The sequence below is a fragment of the Tenrec ecaudatus genome, chromosome 15, assembly GCF_050624435.1.
Source record: "Tenrec ecaudatus isolate mTenEca1 chromosome 15, mTenEca1.hap1, whole genome shotgun sequence".
Taxonomy (NCBI): Eukaryota; Metazoa; Chordata; class Mammalia; order Afrosoricida; family Tenrecidae; genus Tenrec; species Tenrec ecaudatus.
The window spans coordinates 97,060,168-97,088,051 of NC_134544.1; the positions used below are offsets into that span (position 1 = coordinate 97,060,168).

At 41.6% G+C, this 27,884-nt stretch overlaps 1 protein-coding gene across 1 annotated transcript in view; it reads right to left on the bottom strand.

The window, feature by feature from the left end:
- Nucleotides 1-27,362, bottom strand: part of LOC142427621 (zinc finger protein 613-like) — a 29,458-nt gene extending 2,096 nt beyond the window's left edge. The window contains exons 1-5 of the mRNA XM_075532806.1: nucleotides 27,309-27,362; nucleotides 12,440-12,571; nucleotides 9,090-9,285; nucleotides 5,930-6,056; nucleotides 1,024-1,742 (exon numbers count right to left, since the gene is read on the bottom strand). Of these exons, the coding sequence (XP_075388921.1) occupies nucleotides 1,024-1,742; nucleotides 5,930-6,056; nucleotides 9,090-9,104 (861 nt within the window). The 5' untranslated portion in view covers nucleotides 9,105-9,285; nucleotides 12,440-12,571; nucleotides 27,309-27,362. The remainder of the gene's footprint in view (nucleotides 1-1,023; nucleotides 1,743-5,929; nucleotides 6,057-9,089; nucleotides 9,286-12,439; nucleotides 12,572-27,308) is intronic.
- Nucleotides 27,363-27,884: the final 522 nt, after the last annotated feature.

Below are 27,884 nucleotides of genomic sequence, written 5' to 3' on the forward strand. Positions count from 1 at the left end.
ACATTCACCACATACATAGGGTTTCTCTCCTGTATGATTTCGCTGATGAACAGTGAGGGAAGCCATCCAGGTAAAGGCTTTTCCACATTCACCACATACATGGGGTTTCTCTCCTGTATGAGTTCGCTGATGAACAGTGAGAGAAGCCATCCAGTTAAAGGCTTTTCCACATTCACCACATACATGGGGTTTCTCCCCAGTATGAGTTCGCTGATGATCACTGAGAGAAGTCTTCTTGATAAAGCCTTCGCCACATTCACCACATACATGGGGTTTCTCTCCTGTATGAGTTCGCTGACGAACACTGAGCTTGTTCTTCTTGATAAAGGATTTTCCACATTCACCACGTACATGGGGTTTCTCTCCAGTATGAGTTCGCTCATGAACACTGAGCTTGTTTTTCTTGATAAAGGCTTTTCCACATTCACCACGTACTTGGGGTTTCTCTCCAGTATGAGTTCGCTGACGAACACTGGGCTTGTTCTTCTTGATAAAGGCTTTTCCACATTTACCACGTACATGGGGTTTCACTGCAGTATGAGTTCGCTGATGAACAGTGAGAGAAGTCTTCCAGGGAAAGGCTTTTCCACATCCATCACATACATGGGGTTTCTCTCCTGTATGAGTTCGCTGATGATCAGTGAGAGCAGTCTTCCTGATAAAGGCTTTTCCACATTTACCACACACATGAGGTTTCACTCCAGTATGAGTTCGCTGATGAACAGTGAGGTTCTTCTTCCCGATAAAGGCTTTGCCACATTCACCACTTACATGGGGTTTATCTCCTGTGTGAATTATCTGATGTGCTCTAAGGTGCTGCTTCTGGTTGAAAGCTTTACCACACTCACCAAGTACATAGGGTTTTTCTCCTGCATGAATTTGTAGATGACTTTTGAGATGGGCTTTCCGACTGAAACCTTTGCCACCTTCACCACAGACATGGGGTTTCTCTCCAGTATGACTTTGCTGTTGAATAGTGAGGTCCATCTTCCTGATAAAGGCTTTTTCACATTGACCACATACATGGGGTTTCTCTGCAGTATGAGTTCGCAGATGAGCAGTAAGATCAGTCTTCCTGGTGAAGCCTTTCCCACATTCACTGCATATATAGGGTATCCCTGCCATAAGAGTTTCCTGATAGCCCTTGAGGTAGGATTTACTGTGATAAGCTTTGCCACATTGCAAGCATTTACCTAGCTTTTGTCCTTCATGGGCTTTTTGATGTTCATTGAGTTTGAACACTTTCTTGAATTTTTGCCCACACTGACTGCATTCAGCATTCTTATCTAGTGTATCAGTGATCCGGTGCTCATAGAGCACAGACTCCTCGATGAAGGTTGTCCCACATTTATCACCTGTGTGTGGTTTCTCAATTTCATCAGATTTCTGATGCTGAATGCATTGTGACTTCATGAGCCTGGACTGTTCACATTCATGGAATTTCTTTTCAGTACAACATTGCTCTTCTTCAACAAGGAGAAAAGTTTCCTCATCTTCACTGAGCACAACGGACTTCTGTATTTTATTGCTTCTATTCTGATTTAATTCCAGAATGATTAAATCTGATTTTATGATTTTTTCATGTAAGCCAAACATCTCATCATTTTCCTTTGGAGGAAAATTATTTTGGTGCTGAGAAACAATACTCTCCAATGTATTAAATTTATAACACTGTTCCATTCTGTCTATGCATCTTTCACATTGCAAGTGCTCAAGCAAATGATCATCATCGTTGTGGATTTCTATAAAAGAAAAGAACGTTGACTCTTCAATATTTTGATTGACAACGGTTCTCTTAAAATATGCATTGATACAAAGTAGATTTTTAGTGACAACCCTCTTACATGAATAAAACACTATGCTTAATGCTTATTGCCCATTGGAAGTAATACAACAGTGTAAACAATCCAAATAGTAAAGTTACTGCAGAAATCAGGTTGGATGTGAAAGTGATGAATGAACACAGATTTGGTATTTGCATAAAGAGGGGCATGAAAATGTACAACAAACGTAATAGAAGGGAGACATCGAGACCAATAGACCACAGATGTGATAAGGCTTGCTAATTCCAGTTGGTAGAGGTCAGATGAAGTACTAGACAAAGTTGGGAAAATGAAAAATGCAGAATGTTCTACTTGGGAGAAAACGATTTTTACAGGTATATATGAAAGGTATTAGGGTACAGAAACATATTGCTTATGTTTCTAGAGCCTGTATTCTAGCTGACACCACCCATCTTTCAGTGTTGTCCTGTGGTAGCTTGCATGTTGCTGTGATGCCAAAAGCACTGCCACCCAGGGTTTCAAACACAAGCAGGACCACCCATGGTGTACAGGTCTTAGTGGAATCTCCAGAAACAAGGACTGGGAGGGAGACCCGGTGATCTACTTCTGGAACATGCACCCCCTCAGGTTTAATGGCAATGAATAACACTGAAGAAGTACTAAATCCTCAAAGTACAGTCAACAGTAATGATGTGGATGTAGGGGAGCTTTGGGGACCTTCTGTGGTTTACATGGCATGACTGAAAATGAGAAAAAGTAGATGTAAACATCCTCTAATAATTGGAAGATGGATTATATGAAATATTATCAAGAAAAAAATTGCAAGTTGTTAAAACAAAATGTAATGTTTAAAAGTTGATAGTATATGAATTATTCAACTAAATAGACTGATACTGGCTCTTTTTAATTAGATAATCAAGTGGTTTATAAGGCTGAGATTGACAAAGAAGACTAAAATCATATTCATCTTCAAATAGTACATGGCAAGATCTTCCCTAAAGTGTAATTCTGTCAGCGGAAGGTTAAAATTCATATGCCTGCAAGTAAGGCCAGTTACTAAAAGTATTACTGAGATTTGTGCACCCACTGTTTAAGCAAACGAAGTGTGGGATCCAGCCCCAGAATCAAAAGGCCCTTAGGAATAGCATTTGCACTGAAGGAAGATAAAGCAGACAGCAAAAACGGAGTAGAGTGGCTTCATCTCCGATGATGGAATAAGATAGTGAGGTCATTTAACAGCGAGTTTATATAGCAGTGAGGTGTGCAAGCCTCCAGAAGGCATGGACAACAGAGCGGACAGATGTGAATGTGGGAATATATTGAACTCTTTTAGAACACTTCATAAGTATCAGGCTGTGGGAAACTGCAGATTAAGAAGAGAGTGGAGGCAGACCAATTCTTTATTCTCAGAATTAAAGATTACAAGGCCAGGTATCTGGTTGGAAGGAAGCATTCACATTTGTAAGTTGGAGAAGAGCCCCAATTACCTTCTAATTAAAGATCATCCCCACAATATCCTTTCATTACAGTGCTACCTTAATGATACCTCATAAAAGCACATGACTATTACCATCTGTGAGCTGCTTTAACTGTAAGAGCAGATATGTTGTTACTGTTCTCCCTGCTCAGTGGATAGGTACTTCCCTCACTTGCCCTCAGCCTCAGCACTGGTCTTTAGTTGCTCACCCAATCACTTCAGGGTAAAGCCACTGCCTACCTTGTTAAGTAGGTACCTTCATTGTGTGTAAGGAATGGGGGCGGGTCTGCATGCCCTGAAACTATATAAATTGGTGAAAGATACAAAGCCCTTTATGTCTGCCCTTCAATTATACAACCATCCCTTAGGACCCATCCAGAGGGAATTTAAGAGACAAAGTGATAGTTGATTGTTTGAGTGATGGCAACAAAGGGAACCTGATTGCTTTTAAAGCTAGGCATCTTTTAGCTGAGTAGCAAGAAATCAGGTGCCTGTAGGAGCTGTATACTAACATCTTCCTGGAGAGCAGTTGTTGAGAACACTATCTGGAGATTGTGCATTTCAGCTCTAGCTTTATCCTTGGGGCTTGGAGGTTTTCTTCTAACACTAGCACTCTTCTCCCAAGCCCTGAAGTCAGGAGTATAGAGGTAAGGTTGCTTACACTTTCATCCAGGCTTTATTTTCCACAATAATGAAACGGAGGGTCGGAGAGGAAAGGAATACGGGCAGGTGTTATCAAGGAATTCAAGAAGAAAATATTTTGGAACCGTGGTAGCATCAATACAATTATATATATATATATATGAAAATTTTGCATAACTTTTGCAGCCTCACATTGATGAACAATACATACAATCATGTACATGGATGAATGTAAAATTTGGGGGCAATATAAGTATTTGGAAAATGCAGCCTGAGTGACAGAAATGACACACAAGGTCACCGATAAAATTTTGAGACTAATGATGAATTCAAAGCAAATTTCTTATTTAAAAAAATGGAAACTATACATATGGATCTTTCAGAATGGAGCAAACGAAAAGCAAATCACCACATCCATAGAAAGAAATGGTGGAGAAGCTCATTAATCAAAACACACCCAGGGGTTAACTGTGGAACAGATCATCAATTACTCAAATCCAAGTAGAAGCTAGCCAAAATACCTAGATCACAGAGCTGAGAGACTGTAAAGAATAAACTTGAGGAATAAAAGACTGATGAGTGAAGATTAATGACTGTGACCAGATGAGATGTGGGACGACACAAAAGACATTTTACATATGGAAACCAAAAGGCTACTCAAAAGACAGAAGAGAGAGAGCAATATTGAATATATTATGATAGTTTGAAAAACAACAAAAAAATGCGTTGGAACATACAGCCAAAATGTTCTTTAGAAGCAGCAAAGGTCATCTTTCGGGGTTTCGACCTGTTATGAAGGGGTGGGCCCAAGGAAGGCACACTGCACAGTAAGAATATATAGTAGATATGTGTTTAATGAAGAAACCAACAACTCAGGATGTTAAAAATGTCCTTTCCACTTAAAAAATTATTGGAGGAACAGAAATGTGTTTAAAATCTTCCAAGTAGAACAAAATTGGAGGTAGAGTGCTAAAGTATATCCTAAGATCATAACAATTTCCGTGCTAGAAAGGTGATTTTAAAGACCTGAAAATAACAGAAGTCATAAACGTGTTTCACCAACAGAAGCAAAATATGGAGAAACATGTCTGTTGAAGAATTCCAACAGAGAAGGCAATTTGATCATCTCTATTAGAAAACAGGCGGAACTTATTTCACCAGAATAAAAACTTTAAAGGAACAGGAGAACAAATGAGAAAATGGACACAAAAACCTTTAGAGAAACTCCATTGGGAAAGCTAAGGAAGCACAAAGGAGACTGACTCATCCATGGTGGGATTTCAAGATTCAAGACTGTTGCGAACAACAAAGGGCAAGCCATTATTACTCAGTAGGGGAGGAATGTGCTGCATTGAGGCCAGTTACAAAACCAGAGTTCTCTGTTTGGACAGAGGCTTGCAAGATGGATTTTCAGAGTAAGGTAGAAGCACATGAAAAAGGGAAAGTTTTGAGAATCTTAAAGACAGAAAATTAGGGAAGCAAACATACAGTACTATAAATCAAATAAATGGAAATCTAATCTCAAGAGCTACAGGAGAACTCTCAACTTCTAGGATAAGTTAGCTCTCCTATTCAAAGAAGTACACACTTTTATGCATTTTTCCACACCTACCTTGGATGTGAGGCCTTCTATGACTTGAATCAACGCCCCCAGCCATTAAGGTATTTTGACCATGCACCTGAAAAAAATCCCACTACAGATTGTTTCTAATACCGACCACAGTTCTCTTGTTCCAATTGAGAGAATGCTTCTGGGATGTCAACTAGATAACCTGTTCATGAGAAATTACAGAATCTTAGACACAGCAAAATTAACCTAAAGTTTGTAAAACCTGAAGAATATAGTATTTCTACGAAAATCATGTTCAAAGGAACAAAGTAAAGGGTGTTCTCTCAAGGATAGAAGACCTTACCTACTAACTTAGAACCAGAGAATGCAATGAGAATCTCCGTCTTTGAGAACACCAGCCACTACAAAGATTTTAACCCATAAGCTAGGAAAAGCCAATGACTTCAGAATTCTCACCGATGGAAACTAGGTTGCGATAGTTCTCCAACATCACATCCTGATATAGGGTCTTCTGAGCAGGGTTAAGGAGCTGCCATTCCTCCCGAGTGAATTTTACAGCCACATCGTTGAATGTCAGTGATTCCTGCAGGAAGAGGAGTCAATTTAATGGTGTATTTTCCATTTGAAGATTTTAAAAAAATATCTTACAGAAAAGAAACAAAGCAGTAGTAAAAACTGTATATTCCAAAATGGGTGGCAAAATGAGGACTTAGTAGAAAGTATTTAACTTTATTTCTACATTCGCAATTATGGGACAGAAAACTAGCCCTATTTTCATAAAGATCTCCATTGTTCTGAGACAGAAATATTTTCAAATACACATTCTCCAGGCCAAATAATGTGCCCCACCCCCACCCCCTACAATAACTCTCCATTAAGGAGCAGTCTTAAAGGAGCTCCCATAGTAGATGAATCATTTCTGTGTCTGGCTACTTCACTATGCCTGAAGGTTATCTGTAGATCAGAGCAATCAGGTTCTAGAGCCAACCCACCATAAATGTAGCAAATGCCTGGGGAGGGCACAGGGTGGCTTTCAAGTCAACTAGCACTAGGTCAAGATGGTGAGTCACACTCTTGCTTATTTATTATGTTATCCACTTATATTATTACCCATTGACTATGTAGACACTAATTGCATGACGTGTACGCCTTATGGAAAGATCTGTAAACTCCAGTACATATACCCATTGGAAAATACATTCACTTTCTCAGTCCTGACATGGGGTGAGGAACCACATGCCCCACTGGTCTGTCTTTAATATTTGCTACAATTGCAATGTCACACCTGAGGATCACCGTTCAAGTGTTGAGGTCCTCCATGCCCCCAAATAATGCACCCATTCATAACATTAGAAGTTTGAATACCAGTGAAACTATCTGAATGAGCTAGAAAGAGCTGAGATTTATATTCACACAAAGTAGATTTATATTCACACACACTTGTTTATATTAACAAACAAGTTTACAGTATTTTGTGAAATGGAATTGGGAGTTCTAGCAGTATCACCATTATAAAAGGCTCGGTATCTCCAGTGGCAATGATTATCAGGAACAGTTCAGATGGGGGCGGTCAACACACCTCAGTTCACCAACATTTTTTGTCAACTCTTACCCAAGTCATTCCTCCCACACCACTCTTTGTCTCACTTCTGGGTTTGAAAATCTGTTGCTATGGCCACACAAAACTCAATAGATCAAAGTAGTCTATTAATGAAACAGGTACACCTTGGGATCAGAAACAAGAAGCTATATCTCAGAACCAAGGTCAGAATGTTCAGAGGCAATATCTCCCTTCCTGAATGCAAAATAACTTTCTAAGTTCTTAAGAGCCACCGTAGCACAAGCTCCTCTTGACAACCTTAGGACAAATTCTTCTGAGCCACCTTCACACGGTTTTGGCTTAACTTTAAGTGCAAGGTCCTCTTGGACCTGCCATCTTTCACCATATGCTCTCCCTTGCAGTTCTCTTCCACTGGCTTGACCTCTGGAGCCCTCCTAACCTTGCCTAGGCAGGGAAGGCGCTAGGTTGACCCAAGAAGCCATCATATCATGAGGGAGAGAGAGAGAACTGCCTGCAGGAATGGTTTGAGACGAGACAGAGACATTGGCCTGTCATCTGATCTGTTGATTTGGTTTTGTTAGCCCCTACAGTCTAGGAGTTCAGAATGAACCCTTGGATTAGAGATTTGCCAGCTTCCGGAAATTCATGAGCCATTTCCTTGAATGGCAACTGCAGGCCACCTATGTGACCTGACTTGAGAGCTCCCTCGACTCTATGCGCCAACAATGTGCTGCCTGACATTCCCATTTGGGTTCCTCAGCCACGTCAACCTATTATTTGACCAGATTCAACAACTTCACCTTGTGAGGCAGTGGACTGTGGTCTGCCCTAATGATCTGGTTCATCATCCATGGCAAGCACAAGAATGAGGAGAACCCTACAGACTGACCACCATATAGATTTGGGACTCACCAGCTTCCACATCTTGAAGAGGTATTTGTTTTCTGGATGGCTATTTAGTTTTGTGAGATGCTGCAGAGCAAATCATGGAGCATCTTGAACCTCTACCTCATAGGGACTGGTCTACTGCTGCTGCTGCAAAATGAATTGTACTATTCACGGCTTAAGAGCTGTGTAATGGAGACAATGACCAGGGTAGATGGAACACGGTGACAGAGCCAATGGTGACAGGTCCAGAAAGGATTTTCAGCCAAGATAGTGGGGCAGGCAGGCAAGATGAAGAGGAGGATATCCCCAAGGAGCTGAGAGGAGTCTATACAGATGGGAGTAAGAAATTAGCCTAACTTCAGGGGGTAAAATGTCTGAGAGGGACAGAGAGAACAGGCCTCCCCTGAAGAAGATCAAATTTGCCTACATGGTTCTGTAATGTGAATCCCAATGTGTAGCCTGTTGATTCTCACACCAAAGTATATTCTGGTACTGAATAAAACATGTACTTGTGACTCTGGGCTGCAATCAGTCCATGACCACTACAAAAAATTAATGAGCTGAGTAGAAGAGGGCTGTGGCAAAGATACTAGTGTCAGAACTGGAAAACCATTGGAGGGTACAGGTATGTTTAAGCTCTCCCATATAGGAATCAGAGCTGGTGCTGATGGTTGATCCTCTCTCCTGCAGGTATAGAGGAGGTGAGAAGGTGTCAACCAATTTTAAACCAGTATAGCTACAAGGCCCATTTTAGATGAATTAATGAGAATGCTGCTGATTAGGAAAATATGTAAATACCACCTTCAGAGAGAAGCGTTAAAGACACTTGTTCAGACAAAAATCCAACGGAATAGTGAATTCTCCTAAAGACGTGGTTTTATTTCTCCTTAAAAACTACATATAGCATATCATTTGAAATATTCTCATGAGCTGGCCACAGAATGATGCATTATGAGTTGGAAGATAATGCCATCCAAAGAATCCTCATTGATGTATTAATCCTATGATCAATATATTCCCAATATTCTCCAGCCAAAGGTTGAAGTCAGAGTCAAAGTTTATCTCTAATTTCAAATTTCTACTTTTCCACTGAACTGAATCAGTATTATACAGGCTTCTACAATCCCAGTAGGAAATACAGAAAAGGATAAAACACATCAGAATCACCTGGGCCTTGGTCATTTTCTTAGGTCCTTAGAACACTGCGGGCAACTGAGATGCTCTATGTTTGTCCCATCTGGATCAGCTTCAATTATGTTCACAAATTACAATCTCTCATGAGGATCTCCCCAAAATAATAACATCCAAATCAGGCACCTTCTTCCTCCTTTCTCTATGCTCCTGGTGATGCACAATCTGCCGGCTGATGAGAGAATACAATGTGAGTAACACATAACCTGTAGGTCCAGATGCTGTTACTTTTTTGTCCCTCTTCTTACACCAAGTCCCCAATAATGTTAATGATGCTCTTATTGAGTGATGGAAAGCATGCTTATAACATGAGCCAGGGGTCCTAAAACTTTTAAAACAGTTCACTGTCCCTCAGACCGTTGGAGGGCTGGACTATAGTTTTTAAAAAAACTTTGAACAAATTCCTATGCACACTGGGAGAGTCACCTGCTAAGCAGGATAGGCAGCGGCGGCAAAAACACCTGCCTGATAAATGTCCTTGGCAGGCCGCATGTGGCCCACGGGCTGTAGTTGAGGACCCCTGAATGAGCAATAAATGTAAAACTAATAATTTTCAAACATGTGACTATAAGATGACTTTATAACAAATAGAGATTGGGCAATCAAATATAAATGTCAAAAAGGAAGAAACCAAAAAGTTGGATCCCTACCTCACCCCATACAGAACTACCAATTCCTTACTGTGTAATTCTCCAGGAGAATAACAAATCAATGAACTTTGAAGATGACTATGTTAAGCATCTGGAAACATTTAAAATGGGCTATATAAACAGCTATTACAAATTAAAAATTATTTTATAGAAGAATTAGAAATTGTATAATTACTTTAGAAACAATTTAAACCTCACCATCAAGTAGAGTTAGACGTATAATCTGCAGATAGGACCCATGAGAACTGTACAGAGCTTCTGAGACTCTAAGTCAGGACAGGAAGCTAATGGGTGTGTACCTCTGACCTTGAGGATAGCAGTCCAACTGTTAACACATGTCAAAGCCAAGGCTCCATAATAAACACATGGCATCTGTTAGACTGAAATTTATGTATATATTTTGAAATAAAGAAGTATACTTCCCTCAGTAGTAAGTGCACTTTGAATCCCAATAGAGATCAACATTTTTAATGTAGCATTACTTGCAGTTCCTAATGCAGTGAGATCAGCGGTTCTGAACCTGTGGGTACAGGCCGCGTTGGGGGTCGAACAACCGTTTCACAGGGGGTCACCTGATCCTTAACAGTGGCAAAATTATTGTTATGAAGTAGCAACGAGGGTCACAACATGAGGAACTGTATTAAAGGGTTGGGGCAGTAGGAAGGTTGAGAATCACTGAGTTAGACATTGGCCTATACAAGTATACAGTCTTTCTAGCTATGTCCCCTTAACTTCTTCCAGATCATTTACGCGGGTTTGTCTCCTGCCAATGCGAACGAGGCAAAGGAGCCTTGGTGGCAAAGTGGTGACTGTCGGGCTGCCAACTGCAAGGTCAGCAGGTGGAAACCACCAATTTCTCCTCAAAAGCAGCATGGGGCTTCCTTCTACCATGAATGACATGGCTTTCTACTCCACTACAGAGTTACAATCTTGGAAACTCACGGGGGCTATTCGACCCTGTCCTATAGGCTCGCTAAGAGTCAGCGTTAACTTGATGGCACTGAGTTTGTTTTCTTTTTTTTTTTTGCTTCAAGAGGATTGGGCAGTTTACCCAACAATACATTGGTACCTTTGTACCTTGTTATGTAAATAAACTGTCTGAAACCTCACCTGAGAATTAGTCACATTGGAAAGCATGTTAGGACTAATTGAGTCATTTCAGAGACAGAAACTGGGATCTCACTACCATCAAAAAAGAATAGGCAGAAGTACAGGCCTTTGGATCCTAGATTCTTGCATTGAAACTTTTCAATCCAGAAGACAGGGAACTGTGACACAAGAGAGGAAGTGATGGGGAGAAGCAGCAACAGAGACATGGTGGCAGCAGAACCAAGAGACTGAGACAGACCAGTGGGATTCCCAGGCCACAGAACAAGAGACCTGAGTGCCTTTGGGCAGGAGGTTATGAGGTGAAATGGGGGTACATCTGAGTACTTATCTGGGCAACTAGATTTGCCAACCCACATAGAGCTGAGTGTGTTTGGTGTGAGGCTAAGGTGCAGAGTGAGCATTTATCCACAGAACTAAAAGACCTTTGTAACATATGCCCATTCAGGACAGAAACCAGGGGGGTTGTAGGGCCTGACCTCACCTGCAGGGTGGCTGTCAAGATGCTGTCCCAAAGAACTGTACCTTGAGTCACTGATGATCATAAATTGTGCTTTAGGGTAGAAAAGTAATCCCACTGTCAAATATAATTTAAGGAGAACATTTATTAAACTTTAAAAGACAATAAAAGACACACACACATACATCATATGGATAAGGGAGGCCATTAGCAGTTCAAATGCAACTGAGGATTCACAGTCGAGACCCTGGATAAGCAGGGCACAGAACAAAAGGCCATGTCACAGATCATGTTTGGTGGCAGATCAATACATCACAGCTACAGGTGGGACTGTAGCAGCAAGAATGGGACCATAATTGGGACATGCACATTATTAGATAGAAGGACTTACACGAATCGTCCAGGCCCTTCAAACTGAGGCAATCAAGGCCAGACTCATGACAACGGCCCCTGTGCTGTCCTCAGTAAGGTGAGCTCCATTAAGGACACATCTAGGCAGGCCCTTGGAGGGGGCTGGCTGGAGAGGAGTGCAGGCAATCTATTTTCTAAGGCATTCTCCCCAAGGGGAAGATGATCTACATTCTTGGTTAATGCTCAGAAAGAATTCAAGGAGGCTTAATCAAAGTGGGGATGCAGCAAATGGACAGAGTTGTCACTGTTATCAGCAACGAAAACCTTAAACCAAACTCAGTGCCAGCGAGTGGATTCTGATTATAGCGACCCTTTAAAAGGAGGTGGAACGGCCCCTGGTGGATTTCTGAGACTGTGACTCTTTACAAGATTGGAAACTCTGCCTTTCTCCCCAGGGTGACTTGTAATTCTGAACCGCTAATCTTCGAGTTAGCAGTCCAATCTGTAACCATTATGGCACCAGCCTTTTTCAAATTGGAATGCTCATAATCTAAGTTCTAATTATAAATGGTTATGTAACCACTGAATTCTATCTTTCAGGGAGATGCGCAAATTGCTCGTACCCTGACCATTGGGGCAGCTTGGGTCCTTGTACACTGGTGCTTTCCTGCGTTCAGACTCCAGGAAGCCCAGATCCCTCCTCCTTCTCCTCAAATTCCTCTGCCCAGTGCTGCCCCCAGGAACCCCAGGATGCTCACCCTGCTTGGTGTCAGGTGAATGGATTTGGTTCACAACCCAGTCAGAAGTTGAAATCCTTCCTTGTCATGCTTCAAAGTGCAAGACAGTAGTAACAGATTTCTAGCTCCATTTCTCTGTGGCAAATCTTTGATCTGAAAAAGAACAGGAGGCAATGGTATAAAAGGCATATCAGGCCTGTACTTCTTGCGCTAAATAGTGACCACCCCCACCACCTAGGATCAAAATCATGCTCCAAGCTGAGGGGGTTTGCATTAAACACAAGACTACTCTATCTTTAGAGAGCAATTTTACTAATTTCTCAAATATCATTATCAAGTTTGGATTCACATCCTATACATACAATATTTATTTTTAGAATAAAGTGGAAGTATTTAAGGCCTAAAGATTCTAAAGCTCCATTGAAGGTAAATATCTTCCTTTCACCAGCAATCTAACTGAAGAAAGGCATATTTTATGAAGAATGTTCTTTACCAGCCCACACTGTACCTCAGACTATAACCCTTGACCTATCTGGTTAAAGCGATCAAGCTGAATCACGCTCATACATGCCACTCCAACCCAGGCTGAGCTTGTCATCAAATATAATCTGCCCCAATCCCCTTGCATCATGGGTATTCTTTACAATATCTATTGTGTGTGAAGAAATGCCTATGGATTGGTAGTCCATTGGTAGATTTATGCACAATAGTGTGTGGTAAGTAGAGAAAGTTTTTGTACAGGTGGACAACAAGAGACAGAGGGACACCAATAGGACATCCTAGAGGTGCCTTGGCCAACACAGAGATATCCTAAACAAGAAAACCTGACAGGGGAATGCTTATTTGCTACTCTCTTAAGTTCTTGGGTTTAAGCATGCCAATTTTAAAGCCTTTGGGAAAGCCTGCAGCCTACAGTCAAGGAATGACAAGGGGTAGGTAGAGGGCAGAAGCTTAAAAGTACAAGAGGGATCCAGAAAAGAGATGACTTATCAACAATTTTGTCAGCTTGGCCTAGATTCTGGATTCTGAACTTTCTAGGTTGTGCTGACTGAAGGCAAACAACACACACTGTAGGAATGGGCTCATTGGCTTGGGTTCAAGGATGTCCCATCCATAGTCTCAGGTATGAGTGACTACTTGTCTGTCAAGAGTAGTCAGTAAAACATTTCACTCTACACTGAAGGGTCAGCTAACAAGACCAGAGGATCCAGCCAGAGCAAGTGATCTATGAGAGTTGAGTGGGTTTCAGAATGCTCAAAAGGTCTATAATCAAATGAATCAAAATTAAATCCCACGAGAAACTTCAAGGCTAAGTATAAGGGAGACAAAAGTTTAAGATTCTGGCAGCTAGATACCAGAGTATTCACTTTATGTTTTTTGTCTAAGTTCACATTATTGGGTGAAACATAACAATGATTGTGAGAGTATACTTACTAACATTTTCTATGAAACCAGTAGTAACCTGTTAACAAGGTCAGATGATACTTTAAGAAAACTAGACCAATATTGATAATGGATCTGCATGAAAAAGTTCTTGAAAATATTGGGAATTTAGTCAGAAAACACATGAACATAATTATATACAATAATTAATTGGAATCTATCCTAGAGTTGATTTAATATAAGAAAATAAGCACTGCAACATACCAATTAATGTAAAAAATGAATAAATAATCTAAATAGACACATAAAACATTGTTACTAAACAAAGTCAAAGGCTTTTAATGCTAAGAAAATAAACCTCTACAAATCTAATATAAAACAGATATAGCTCAATATGTTAATATACTAATACACATTCCTAAAAAGAAACAGTCAAAATGCCATACTTGAAAAAAACATCACCCTATGTCAGAAAATTGACAAACATAAATGTCCACTGTCACCAGTGATATTAAAAATTGACTGTATGTTCTAACTAGAGCAATCAGGTTAACATTTTTTTAAGGAAGAGGCTTCCAAAAAGAAATAAAAATTCCTCTAATATTAATTTAATTATATCCATAAAATATTCACGATATGGCATAAATAGCTAATATTAAAACGTAGTAGACTACATTTCAACACGCTGAAATAACTCTTGGTACTTATTCACTATTAATTGCTAATCAGGAGGGGAAGGGTAAAGTGGGGGGAGAAATAGGGAACCTATCACAATGATCTACATATAACCCCCCCCCTCCCAGGGGAATGGACAACAGAAAAGTGGGTGAAGGAAGACCTCGGTCAGTGTAAGACATGAAAAAATAGTAATTTATAAATTATCAAGGGTTCATGAGGGAGGGAATAAAAATGAGAAGCTGATACGAAGGGCTCAAGTAGTAAGAAGAAATGTTTTGAGACCGATGATGCCAACAAATGTACAAATGTGCTTGACACAATGGATGGATGTGTGCGTTGTGATGAGTTGTACAAGCCCCAATAAATGATTTAAGAAAAAAAATATATAGCATGATAAAAATTACAGCATTTATCCTACAGAAAAGTGCAAAATTAGTGGAGAGCAAATGCTTTGAGAATGATTGGGGCAGGGAATGTATGGATGTGCTTTATACAATTGATGTATGTATATGTATGGATTGTGATAAGCGTTGTATGAGTTCCTAATAAAATGTAAAAAAAGAAAAAGAAAAGTACAAAATTATTCAGATTAGAACCTTGAAATGGGGAATTTGTTTCCACCCATTCTGTGGTGAAAGTCATGGATTTAGAGTCCTGTAGTTTTCTGTAGTGTTGAAGGTCCTTATATACTGAATTGATTTCTGGACACATAATATTAAGAGTGACTATATAGTTACATATATAGACATACATATATGTATATGATATACAGACATATATATATTAAGCTTGACAGCAGAAAGGATTGATGTTCACCCAAAAACTGAAGTTTGGGGACTTGAACACACTGAGCCATGGATGTTCCAGCTAGCATTGGACCCATGGGCTTCAGATGGACTGGGCTGGGATGTTCTCTTGATAAAAAGCTTTCTTATGCATATGTAAGTGTCTACAGTTTGATTTTTCTAGGCAACCTAGCCTAAGGCAGGTCCCCATCACATTAGTGTCATATGAGGGCAAAAAAGTGTGTCTGACATGCTGCTCTTGGAGAAAGGCACATCACAAGGAGTGGGAAAAGATAATCACCAATTCCCTGACACCAAGCCAATCCTATGTTCCTCTAAGTCTGTGGATTTTAGGTGGGTGAAAATCTATTTATAAGAAAAGTATCTGAGAGGCCACCCCCAATCCTAACTACAAGGTCAGCTTCTCCTCCCCCCATAAGAATTTACTTCAGAGGACAACACTGAGGCTACAGATCAGGGAGAGGGACATGTCTGATCAGAGCATGCGGGAGAAAATGAAGAGGGAGAAAGAGAGAGTGAAACACATCCTGGCCAACCAAGCCTTGAGGACAATATCCCCACTCAGAGCAGCCAATGAAAAGAGTGGACCTATGGCTGGGCCCACTATGAGACATGACATCCCTCACTTATCCATAGTCCTACAGCAGACAACACTGGAGACACTGTGTGAGAATTGCATCCAATCTGACCCCACCACACCGAGGCAAAACACTAAGGGCGAGGCAAAACACTAAGGGCGTGCAACAGAACAAGGGGAGCAGAGTGAGGAAGTTCCAAGGGAGTACCAAAAACAGACTTTGGGGCCAGGGTGTGGCAGCCCATCAGACTCCACAGGAAAACACTCCTAAAGGTCAATAAACAGACCTTGAACTTTTTACAGGCTTTTCTTTTTTTGTTTTCTTTTGTTGCTTTGTTTTGCTTTTTGTGTGCCTGTGCATATTATCTCTGCAGGTCTATCTAGATAAGATAGGCTGGATAAATGATCTAGAGAAGGAAACAATGGGACCCATGGTTGGAGGGGGAGGGGGAAGGGGGAAAAGGTGGGGTGAAGGAAGTGGTGTTAACAGTGGGTGTTAACCAACCCAGGGACAAGGGAACAATAAGTGATCCAAAATTATGGGAAACATTTCTCCCAAGTCATCTCCACAAATATATGTTAGACTTAGGATACTGCTATCATTTAATGGTAAAGGATTGTCAAGTTACCTCCCTGAAGGCAATCAGTTGCCAGACTACTGTCTGGTCCCACCACAAATAGGGCCTACTCCCTGCTGTTAAGGACAATGGGCTACTTCTCCCTAAAGGCTTCAGTTTGGTCCCTGCAGGGTGAGTTTATACCCTGATAATGGTTTCTATAGTGAGCCAGAGAACAGGTCAAATCTGCTCAGTAACAGCCAAAGTTAGGCCACTATCATGAATTTCGGGTCTGCCCATCTTGTCAAATGTATATCCTTATTCCCTCCTCTTCCAATAGCATTTGAACCCCTAGATTACCCCCTGCCATTACTGCATTACCCATAGCACAGCCCTTTCCTGTGATGTATGTCTTCACCTGTAATTAGGGGGCTTGCCCATCCCCAGAGAATATAAAAAACTTGGTTAGCAATAAATCTCTCTCTCTGCATGTGGACCACCAAGTGAGGCTGAGATAAGCATGCTACCATGAAATGTGTCTGACTCTATTATTTCAATCTCTCTTCTTTCTCTCATGCTATGACTTTACTATAATCTTTACTCATCATTACTGTAAATTGCACCTACTGGACCCTGTTGATGTGTTAGGGGCTGGTCTTTCCTCTGACACAAAATCAATTGCAAGGAGGGTGTAGATGCTTGGTAGGGATTGATGAAGGGCAATGTAACTGAGAGGAATTACTGAAACCCAAATGAAGACTGAGCATGATAGTGGGACAAGAGGAAAGTGAAAGGAAATAGAGGAAGGAGCTAGGAGGTAAATGGCATTTATAGAGGTCTAAATACAGGCATGCACATATGCAAATATATTTACATGTGATGATGGGGAAATAGATCTATGTGCATATATGTATAGGTTTAGTATTAAGGTAAGCAGATGGACATTGGGTCTCCACTCAAGTGCTTCCTGAATGCAAGAACACTTTGTTCTATTAAACTCTCATTCCATGATGCTCACCTTCCCAACCCGATCACTGAAAACAAATGGGTGCATAAGCAAATGTGGTGAAGAAAGCTGATGGTGCCCAGCTACCAAAAGATATAGCATCTGAGGTCTTAAAGGCTTGAAGGTAAACAAGCAGACATCTAGCTGAGAAGCAACAAAGCCCACATGGAAGAAGCACAGCAACCTGTGTGATCACGAGGTGTCGAAGGGATCAGGTATCAGGCATCAAAGAACAAAAATCCTATTATTGTGAATGAAAGGGAGTGCAGATTGGGGACCCAAAGCCCATCTGTAAGAATCTGGACATCCCTTTACAGAAGGGTCACAGGGAGAAGACGAGTCAGTCAGGGTACAGTGTAGCAAGAATGAAAAATATAACTTTCTTCTAGCTCCTAAATGCTACCCCCCACCACTATCATGATTCCAATTCTACCTTACAAATTCAGCTAGACCAGAGGCTGGACACTGGTACAGATAGGAACTGGAAACATAAGGAATCTAGGACAGAAGATCCCTTCAGGACCAGTGGTGAGATTGGTGATACCAGGAGGGTGGAGGGAAGGTGGTACAGAAAGGGGAAACCGATGACAAGGATCTACATATAACCTCCTCCATGGGGGGATGGACAACATTAAAATGGGTGAAGGGAGACGTCGGACAGTTGTAAGATATGACAAAATAATAATAATTTACAAATTATCAAGGGTTCATGAGGGAGGGGGAGCAGGGAGGGAGGGAAAAAATGAGGTGCTGATACCAAGGGCTCAAGTAGAAAGCAAATGTTTTGAGAATGATGAGGCAACATATGTACAAATGTGTTTGACACACAATGGATGTATGGATAGATTGTGGTAAGATTTATTCAAGCCCCCAATAAAATGATTCTAAATAAATGAAAGTCATCATGTTAACCTTGTAAAATACACAGAGCTCTTACAAGGCACAATGAACACATACTCTCTCTGCACCAAAGGTCAACACTCGCATTATTACGCGTAAGGAAACTTAGATCACACTTGATATAAGAAGTTATTATAACGCTAAGCTTTAGATTCATGGGGGAAATTCCTACACTTGTTTATATAACAAAGTATTCCCATTACTCAGGCCACATACTGCAGTAGCATCAATGAGTATCACACACACACACACACGCACACAATTTTCTTTTCTAATGAAAATATTCATACCTACTGAGATCAGGTTTCTAAAAGTTTCCATCCCCACATGTCTCTAGTTTCCTCTAAGAAAGGTCCAGCAATGCCCATTCTTCCTAAGAGAAATCCACGGCCACCTCTTCAACAGCCACAGTGTCCTAAAATATCCCATATACTCGGGTTCAGCAAGGTGCCATGCATTCTACTATGTGAAAGGATGAAGATGACAGTCCTGGGAAATAGAGACTTCATTTCACATGGATTAGACACAGGGGTCTTGTTCTACTAAAGATTTCCAACAGGGTTTAACTAATCCACCTCACCCACTAGATCAGCAGTTCGCAACCTGTGGGTTGCAACCCCTTTGGGGGTCGAAGGACCCTTTCACAGGGGTTGCCTGATTCACAACAGTAGCAAAATTACAGTAATGAAAATAATTTTAGGGTTGGGGCTGACCGCACATGAGGAACTGCATTAAAGGGCCACAGCATTAGGAAGGTTGAGAATCGCTGCACTAGACACACTTCCTCACTAATTACATGCTATCCCAACTACTGCATGCTTCTAGCATAGTGAGTTTATCTCTGTACAGTTTGTCTGTGACCAACTGCAACCTTATTCCTATCTCTTTTTCAGAATAGAGAACAGTCAGAACACACAAATCAGACAAATGACCAAAATAAAAGCCTCAATTCCACATCATATCCTCTCTTCCATTGGAGGGAGGAGGCAAATTCACCTCCTTGCACAGGACCAACCAGAATATTTATCAGAACATGAAGCACAGGGTGAAGGCAAGATAGCAACTAGGAAACACTGCAGAATTTGTGCTTCTCCCTGTAGTCCTTCCTTAGCCATTGGAGAGCTACTGATATGAACTAACAAAGTAGCATGCCAAAGCCCCGGATTCATGGTAGCCTCTTGGAGAATTCTACATTATCAAGAGCTGATGACAGCATCGCTTCTCGGCCTTTTGGCTAAGATCAAGTGAAGAGCTGATGACAGAGATGATTATTTCAGGAATTATGAAATTTCCTGTAGTGTGTCTATGTTATTCAACTACTTTCTAGTCACTCTACTGTACTCTATGGAACAGGGAAACAGAGCAAAAAAATAGGGAAACTGGCGAGAGTGAAAGTTAACAATAAAATATAGATATCACCTGTACACTGGAAACACAGGGAATCCAGGGCGGATGATCCATTCAGGATCAGTGGTGAGAGTGGAGATACCCAGAGGGTGGTGGGGTGGAAATGGGGAACCAATTACAAGGATCTACATGTGACCTGCTCTCTGGGGGAAGGACAACAGAAAAGGGGGCGAAGGGAGATGCTGGGCAGTGTAAGATGCCAGGGGCTTAAGTGGACAACAAATGTTTTGAGATTGATGAGGGCAATGAATGTACAATGTGCTTTACACAATTGTATGTATGGATTGTGATAAGAGTTCTTTGAGCCCCTAATATAAAGATTTTTTTTTAAAAGAATCTCAACAAAAAGAATATAGGTATCCTCCAAATTTTCCCACTCTGAGACACAAAGCTACTGTCATGTAATTATTATGGATTGCTCCCCTCAAAAACCACTGGACACGCACATAAATATACACCAAGCTCATAGGACATGCTGACAAAAGAGGACAATCTATGAAATATCATAATAGCATGTCCTTTTTGCTGATTTGAAAAATATAGTTCGATTCCAATTTTCGTATAAGTAACTGAACTTCAATGCATTTGACTGGTAAACTGTCTTAGGATCCTTGTACTCACACACCAGGCTTTGAGATGTTTTCACATTTGCAGATCATGGAAGGCAGACTAGCTGAACATGATGACCACTAGCATTCTCTCAGCTGTGGGACTGGCCTCTATGACTTGTCAGACTTTTGTTCCCACATTTTTTAAGGATAGACCAGTCCCTGGAGAAGGCCATCATGCTTGGTAAGGGAGAGAGAGGCAAAGAAGAGAAAGGGCTTCAACAAAATGGATCAACACAGGGGCTGTCACAATGGGCTCAAACGTGGGAACATTTGTGATGATGCAGGACAGGACAGTGTTTCATGCTGTTAAATAGAGGGTTTAGGGGTTGGAATGGACACGATGCCACCTAAAAACAACATAGAAAAGGTTTCACTTTCAAGATAAAATGTCACTGCGTCGCCAACTAGCTATAACATAAAGTCACATGAGCTTCACTACAACAGTGTAACCTAATGTCGATCCAATAAGCCTTTCAAAATTGCATCCACAGCAGTGCATCAGGTGCCATGTTTTAAAGCCTTCCCATTCCTTCATGATGAACCAAACCAAATGTAGTGCTGTCAAGTACATTCTAACTCATTTTGACCATTTAACAGGGAGTGAAACTGCTCGTTAGTGTTTCCCAGTCTGTACGTCATGCAGCCTCATTGTCTTCTCTTGATGCGCCCTGTATGCTGGAGCCACAGAGGGTATGGCCTGCAACCAATCAATTCAACCAATGAACCACTAGAGTCTCTTCCACACAACATGTTCATGATAAAACACTGCATTTATTCCGCCACCACGATTTTGAAGCAATTTCCCCAAAAAATTTGGCCACATTGGCTCATTTAGTCTCTTGTCTCTTTTAAGTACATGTTGCTTCCATTGGGATATATCTGAAGAAAGTCACAAACCATCAATTACATGTTCAGTACTGCTCAAATGGTAAGTTGCTGAATGGAGTCGGCATGCAGGTTCCCATGTCTACCTACCACTAAGTGCCTGGCAACTACATTTCTGTTCATACACCGACAGTTTGTCATTCTGTCAGTCATCGATGACAGAGATGATCTAGAGATCTGTGTAGTACGACGAGGAGATGAAGAAAACATTGTATTCAGTTCAGATAACTGGAACTCATTTTCCTGTAAAAGCCATGAGTCTCAGACAATACTGCTTACCTCAGGCCCATATAACTGGCTCTTGCATTTATTCAACTGATTGAAGAAATATAACACCCAGGCAGAGCAGGCACAGCATTGAGCAAATCAAAGCAAAACATGACCAATCTGTTCTGAGAGGGCATGCCATTCTAAAACCAACAGTTCTACCCTGGACACATGAGGTGGCTATGAGTTGAAAATGAATCCACAACAACTAACAAAAACAAAAGCACAAGGTCAAATGGTAATAACTTGTATGAGAAATGCAACAGAGGAGGAGCCTAAGCAGTGACACATGCATATTTACATTTCATGAACTAGCATAGGGAGAAATAAAATGATCACTTTAAGAAACTAGCCAGTGAACCTTGGCATGATAAGGAAATTCTAACAATGTAGGGGGAGTTCTCGTTTGATTTCCTTTCTCAAACGTACAAGCAAAGGAGTGAAAGAGTACCAGGTCTTCATGGCCAGGGGAGGGAAGCTCCAAGGTCACCCTTCAAATGAAAAGCTCATTAGCAATAAGTATTCTTGGAAATCTCACACTGGAAAAATAAATGGAGCATGAAGAAGCACTAGCAGAAAGTAAAACAAAAGAGGCAATAGTTACAAGAAATGCAAATGAGAACTTTCAGGTTCATGACCAAATTTTGATGAGCCCAAACTCACCATTTCAGTCTCAGAGAAAAAAGCTGACCATGTTGAACTCAGAGTATGGAGGTCATAGGGCATGTTTTCTGTTGTACATTAAAAATAAAAATCACTGTCATTGAGTCAATTCGGACTCAAAGCATTCCTATAGAGCAGTGTAGAACAGGCCCGGTGTGTTTCTGAAACTGCGAGTCTTTAAGGGAGTAGGAAGCCTCATCTTTCTAATGTGGACCAGTTAGCCGTTTTGAATGGCTGAACATGTGGTACCAACCCAACACATAGTGCACTACATCACCATGGGTGCACAGCGTTGTTATAAATTGCAGAAAAGTAGGTGGCAACTAACAACAAGAAAGGCATTCTCTTCAATGCCTCTAATTAATTAATCTAGTTAGGACCCAGAGCAAGCATCTTTCCTGAAAACAGAGGGCGGGTTGAACATAGGCACTCTCTCAGCTGATTTCCACTGTGAAATCATTCTTCTTACCTGCCTATCCGGCCCTTTGGATAGCCCAAAAGAGTTTGTTCCTAGAGGAGAAAATACCAGACCACAGGGTATCAGGAAGGAATGTACTTGTTATGTTTTAAGGATAGTCAAACCCCAGGCTGACCAAATAAATTTAAATAAGGATAAAGGATGTCAGAAAGGTGTGTCATTGAGACTTCAATGAAGAAATAAAAAAAGACTGAAATAAATAAAAAGTAGCATGTTCCAAAAAAAATCATACCATTATGTGCTCATCTTCCCAGTACAATCACTGAAGACAAATCGGTACATAAGTAAAAGTGGTGAAGAAAGTTAATGGTGCCCAGCTATCAAAAGATACAGCATATGGAGTCTTAAAAGGCTTGAAGGTAAACAAGTGGCCATCTAGGTCAGAAGCAACAAAGCCCCAAATTTGGAAGAAGCATACCCACCTGTGTGATCACGGGCTGTAGAAGGGATTAGGAATCAGGCATCATCAGAACAAAAAAATAAAATCATTGTGAATGAGGGTGAATGCAGATTGGGGATCCAAGACCCATCTGTAGGGAACTGGACATCCCCTTACAGAACAATTTCAGGGAGATGAGTCAGTCACAGTGCGGTGTAGTAACGATGAAACATTCAACTTTCCTCTAGTTCCTGAATGCTTCCTCTCCCCACCCCCACTATCATGATCCGAATTCTACCATACAAATCTGGTTAGACCTGAGGATGTACACAGGTACAGATAGGAACCAGAAACACAGGGAATCCAGGACAGATGATGCCTTCAGGATCAGTGCTGAGAGTGGTAATACTGGGAGGGTGGAGGGAGGGTGGGGCGGAAAGCGGGAACCAATTACATATACATCTATATATAACCTCCTTGGGTGATGCACAACAGAAAAGTGGGTGAAGGGAGACGTCTGACCAATGGATGTATGTATGGATTATGATGAGTTGTATGAGCCCACAATTAATGATTTTTTTAAAATAGCATATTCCACAACTCTTCTTCACAAATAGATCAGTTCCCAAAACTGTCACCCCCCAAAATTTTTTTTTCACATTTCAGAACAGTCCACAAAAGGTGAATCTAATTGCATTTAGCCTCAAATAGCTAATAAGTGGTCAAATACAAGGCCTGGCGCTGTCCACACATAACTCCCTCCCACCACATCTGGCCAACTCACAGCAGAGCTATGAGACAGAGTAGAACTCCCTATCGGACTCCCACACCTGCACATCTTTACTGCAGCAGGCAGACTCATCTTCTCCTGCACATTTTGGGTGATGCACCCCAATATTTAACCCAGTGTGACAAACAAGTTCCTTTGTCCATATATCCCACATACAATAAAGTATCATTACAGGAACACATAAAAGACCAACAGAAAAAGAAAAGCAGCCCCAGAAAAGGCCCACCAATCTGTAAGGGATGTTAATTCCTGACACAACACACAACACAGGGCTCTGACAGCAAGCACTCACACTTTAAGATGTAGGTCCTTAAAGGAGGTCCCTGAGTAGTGGGAACAACTGAGTGCTCAGCTACCAAATAAAAGATTGGAGAATGAAGGCAACCTTAGAAGAAATTGATCAACTTCTGAAGTTAGCCAATGAAAATCTTACGGAGTATAGTTTTACTCTGAAACCACATACAGTCACCATATGAAATCCAATGGTAGGCAAATGGTATTTATCAAGTATTATCTAATTGAGATACAAGGAGCTCATTGGTAGCCAATCCTTTATGCCATGAATGCACAAGGGGCTTTCAAAAAGGTCATGGAAAAATGGAATAAAGATAATGGACTTTATCCATGAACCTTTTGAAACCACTGCATATCTGTTCCTAATAGATTATGCTACACAGTACAGGATTATGCTAAATGGAATGTAATAAATTTTTAATTCCTCAAATATTGTACATCTTAAAAACCTTTAGGATACCTGTTCATCTTCCATGAAAATTCAGGAAGAATATTAAGCTATTTACATATACCATCTCTCTTGAAGATCTATTAAAGTTGATATTAATTTTATTATCTAGGTATGGTAAAAAGATCAGTTAGGTTACAAATATCTGTAAAATTCACATAAAAACTTGATAGCCGAAAATTAACGGAATGACTTTTTTTCTGGGTCCTGCAAATTTTACAAATTCAACTGTGTGGTTTCTCATGTTATAGTTAGAAATTCAACCTCGTTTTATAGTTTTTTATAGTTTGAGTTTTCCTTCTCTGAAGATTACCAACTTAACAGGTTCTGGCTTTTCTAAATGTGTGTATTCGCACACATGTCCCTTGCTTAGTTTTTGGTGTCCCTGAGCATTGCAGAAGGTTAACATGGATAGTTGTTCATGGAGAGATTGGGAGTTTGTGTCTACTCAGCGTCTCCAGGGAAGAAAGCCTGGGTGATGCACTTTGAGAAACCAGTCACAGAAACCCCTCTGCAACATCCCTGCACTCTGACTCACATGGAGTCTACAGGAGCTGGTGTGGGTTTCAGGGCATCTGCTTGATTTGGTTCATTTCTAGGGGGAAAAATGAATTCTGGCTTCATTTGCTACCCTCAAAGCTGGCAGTTCAACCACACCAGCACATCTGCAAGAGGAAAATGAGGCTGGTTGCTCCTGTACAGATTTTGATCTCGCACACCTATAAAGGAACACTATGAGCGAGAACTGACTTTGTGGCAGTGAGTTTATTTTGGCGGGTTAGGGACAATGAAAGTTTCTAGGTGGCACAAATAGCTTGCACTAGACTGTTCCACTGAGGCTTGATGGGGTAAACAGCCCGCATTACTGTGGAAGCACAGGAGATCTGCTTCCACAAATATGATGCTCCAGAAACACTATGGAACTCACATGACATAGCCACGAGATGGAATTAATTTCATAGCACCTAACCAAAGGGGAAATTGAACACGATGATCACATATTCATGTCTATGTATGCACATGGATAGTGTGTTGGAAATAGGACTAAATCAGAATAACAAACATAACTCCCATTAAGAATCGCCATGTCTATAATGAAAAACATGTCAGCGTGGCCCATCTAAATTAGTCCGTGAAGAAGCCCTCTTGCTCCAGTGGTTAGAGGACTGGCAGCTCCATGAAATGAAAGCAGTTGTGTTCCATGAGGCGGCCATTGGTAACACATGGATTACAGCCTAGAAACCCTAAGGAGGAGTGTAAGGTGTTATGGCATCACTCACAGAACCCACTGTAGCGCAGTGGACAAAACAAGCCTCTTATCAAGAACACATGGATAAAAGGCTAGAACATTCAAGCAGTACCATGCAGTGGGGCACAGAGAAAACGGTAGCTTATTTTAAATAAGATCCTATCTTACTATATATGAGTTATATATATATTTGGATGTTGCCTTGTACTAGAAATAATTATGACACAATTTTTATAATGAGCAGCTATTAATAGGACACAGTTCTTGCATAGTAAATTCAAACAAAATGAAGAAACAGTTAACATGAAAAAATCCAACAGGATAAAAATCATTTACATACTTAGAATTTAGTCCCAAGACACTGTTCTATGGAGGTGTTAGGATTAATCAGGGCCACTCCGAAAAGGATCAAATGAAAAGCTACTGGAGATGGCCGCACTCCAAAAATACTCTCCAAAGCCCTGTGTGACACTGTGCCCTGTAACAATAACAGGCAGGTCACCCCTGGTCTGAAATGGAAAAATTTAAAATTGCAGCCTGAAACAGGTGTAGCCCAACCCAGGATGTTTACGCTCCAAGAAGCAGCCTAGCCTACCTACAGTATCGTTTGGCAGACCACTGGGGACAAACTGACCTTAAATGTAAAACTTACTTTGTTAGACTTAAAACTGTTTTGTTTCATTTTTCTCAGAATGCTTTGCCAGTTTCACACAAGAACTTGCCTTCCCCCTCCCCTTGCTTGGCAAGACGCCCCACAAGGAAGTATAATAACTTCCCTTTGAAACTGTTCAGGGCACTCGCCTTACAGACTGAGCCTGCCTCAGTTGGTGGTGATAGCCCAGATTCGAATATGTCTGAATAAAGCTTTACCGTTTCCATCTCTGTTTCAGTGAGTGGTCTGGGCGAGGGTCTCGCTCGCTAACACCCTCTACCTGAGGGCTATGTTACCTACAACTTTGCTTCCTGGTCAGAAGGCGTTCAATGAGGTTTACTCTATGTGGGACTCTGCAATCCATGTGTGGACTTAGGCTGTGCAGGGATCTGGGGCCGTCACTGCTAAGGTACCCTTTTTCAAAGCAAGGTGCTGAGAAGTTACGCTCTAACACAGACCTCGGTCTGCAGTGGAGCGGCCTGATGACTGCAACGCTGGCCTCTCCTTTCGGTAAAGGGCCACTCCGGGGTCCCCTGCTCTCGTGCCCGAGACCTGACATGGAGGGAACGGGCCCAGGCAAGAACCCGCCCCAATCGCGCCTTTCTGGAGCCAGGAGTGAGGGTGCAGGAGGAGCTCTGAGCAAGAAAAGCGGCCAGCGGTCTCGCAGACCCAAGTGAGGCCTGCACCCAATTCAGAAAGGGTTTCACGGGAAATGTCCCAGGGGGTCGCGGCGACCTGAAACTCTGACGGACAGAGTGCGGGAAGCGTAAAGTCCGCGGGAAGCCGGACACAGCTGGGGACGCCAGGCCTGCGGGGATTCCGCGCCCGGGATCAGCACAGAAACGCAGAAACTCACCCACCTGTAGAAACTCGTGGGCGCTCACTGGGCTCCTTCTCAGGCAGAGGAAGTGGGGTCAGCAGGAAATTGCATCAGTTGGGAGGGGGTGGGGTGGTGTCTGTGCGAAGGGGCGGGGCCTGGAGATAATGAGGGCGACCTGTAAGGAGGAGCCTGGAGGTGAGGCTTAGGGCCTGGAAATAATGAGAGCAACCTGGAGGGAGGGGCCTGGAGGTGAGGCTCAGGGCCTGGAGAGGCAATGGATTCATTCTCAGTGATTTCCTCTTAGTCTGGAAACCCTGCTGAAACGTGTTCTCTTTGAGTGACCCTGCTTGCATTTGGAGCGCGAATGCGTGTGTTTTGTGAGTTTGAGCAGGGCTTTGTAGACCTTTGTCGGACATAAGGGCTAATGGTCGGGCTTGTGGGATTGGACTGACCTGAGTTGGGATGCTTTCTTAATGTACACTTTACTCTTATATAAAACTCTTATATACATATGAGTTTATGAGGATTTGTTTCTCTAGTCTACCCAGACTAACACAGTGCTCTCCTGTCAGGTCTGAATCACTGACCTTATGCTCACAGATTGACACACTGCCAA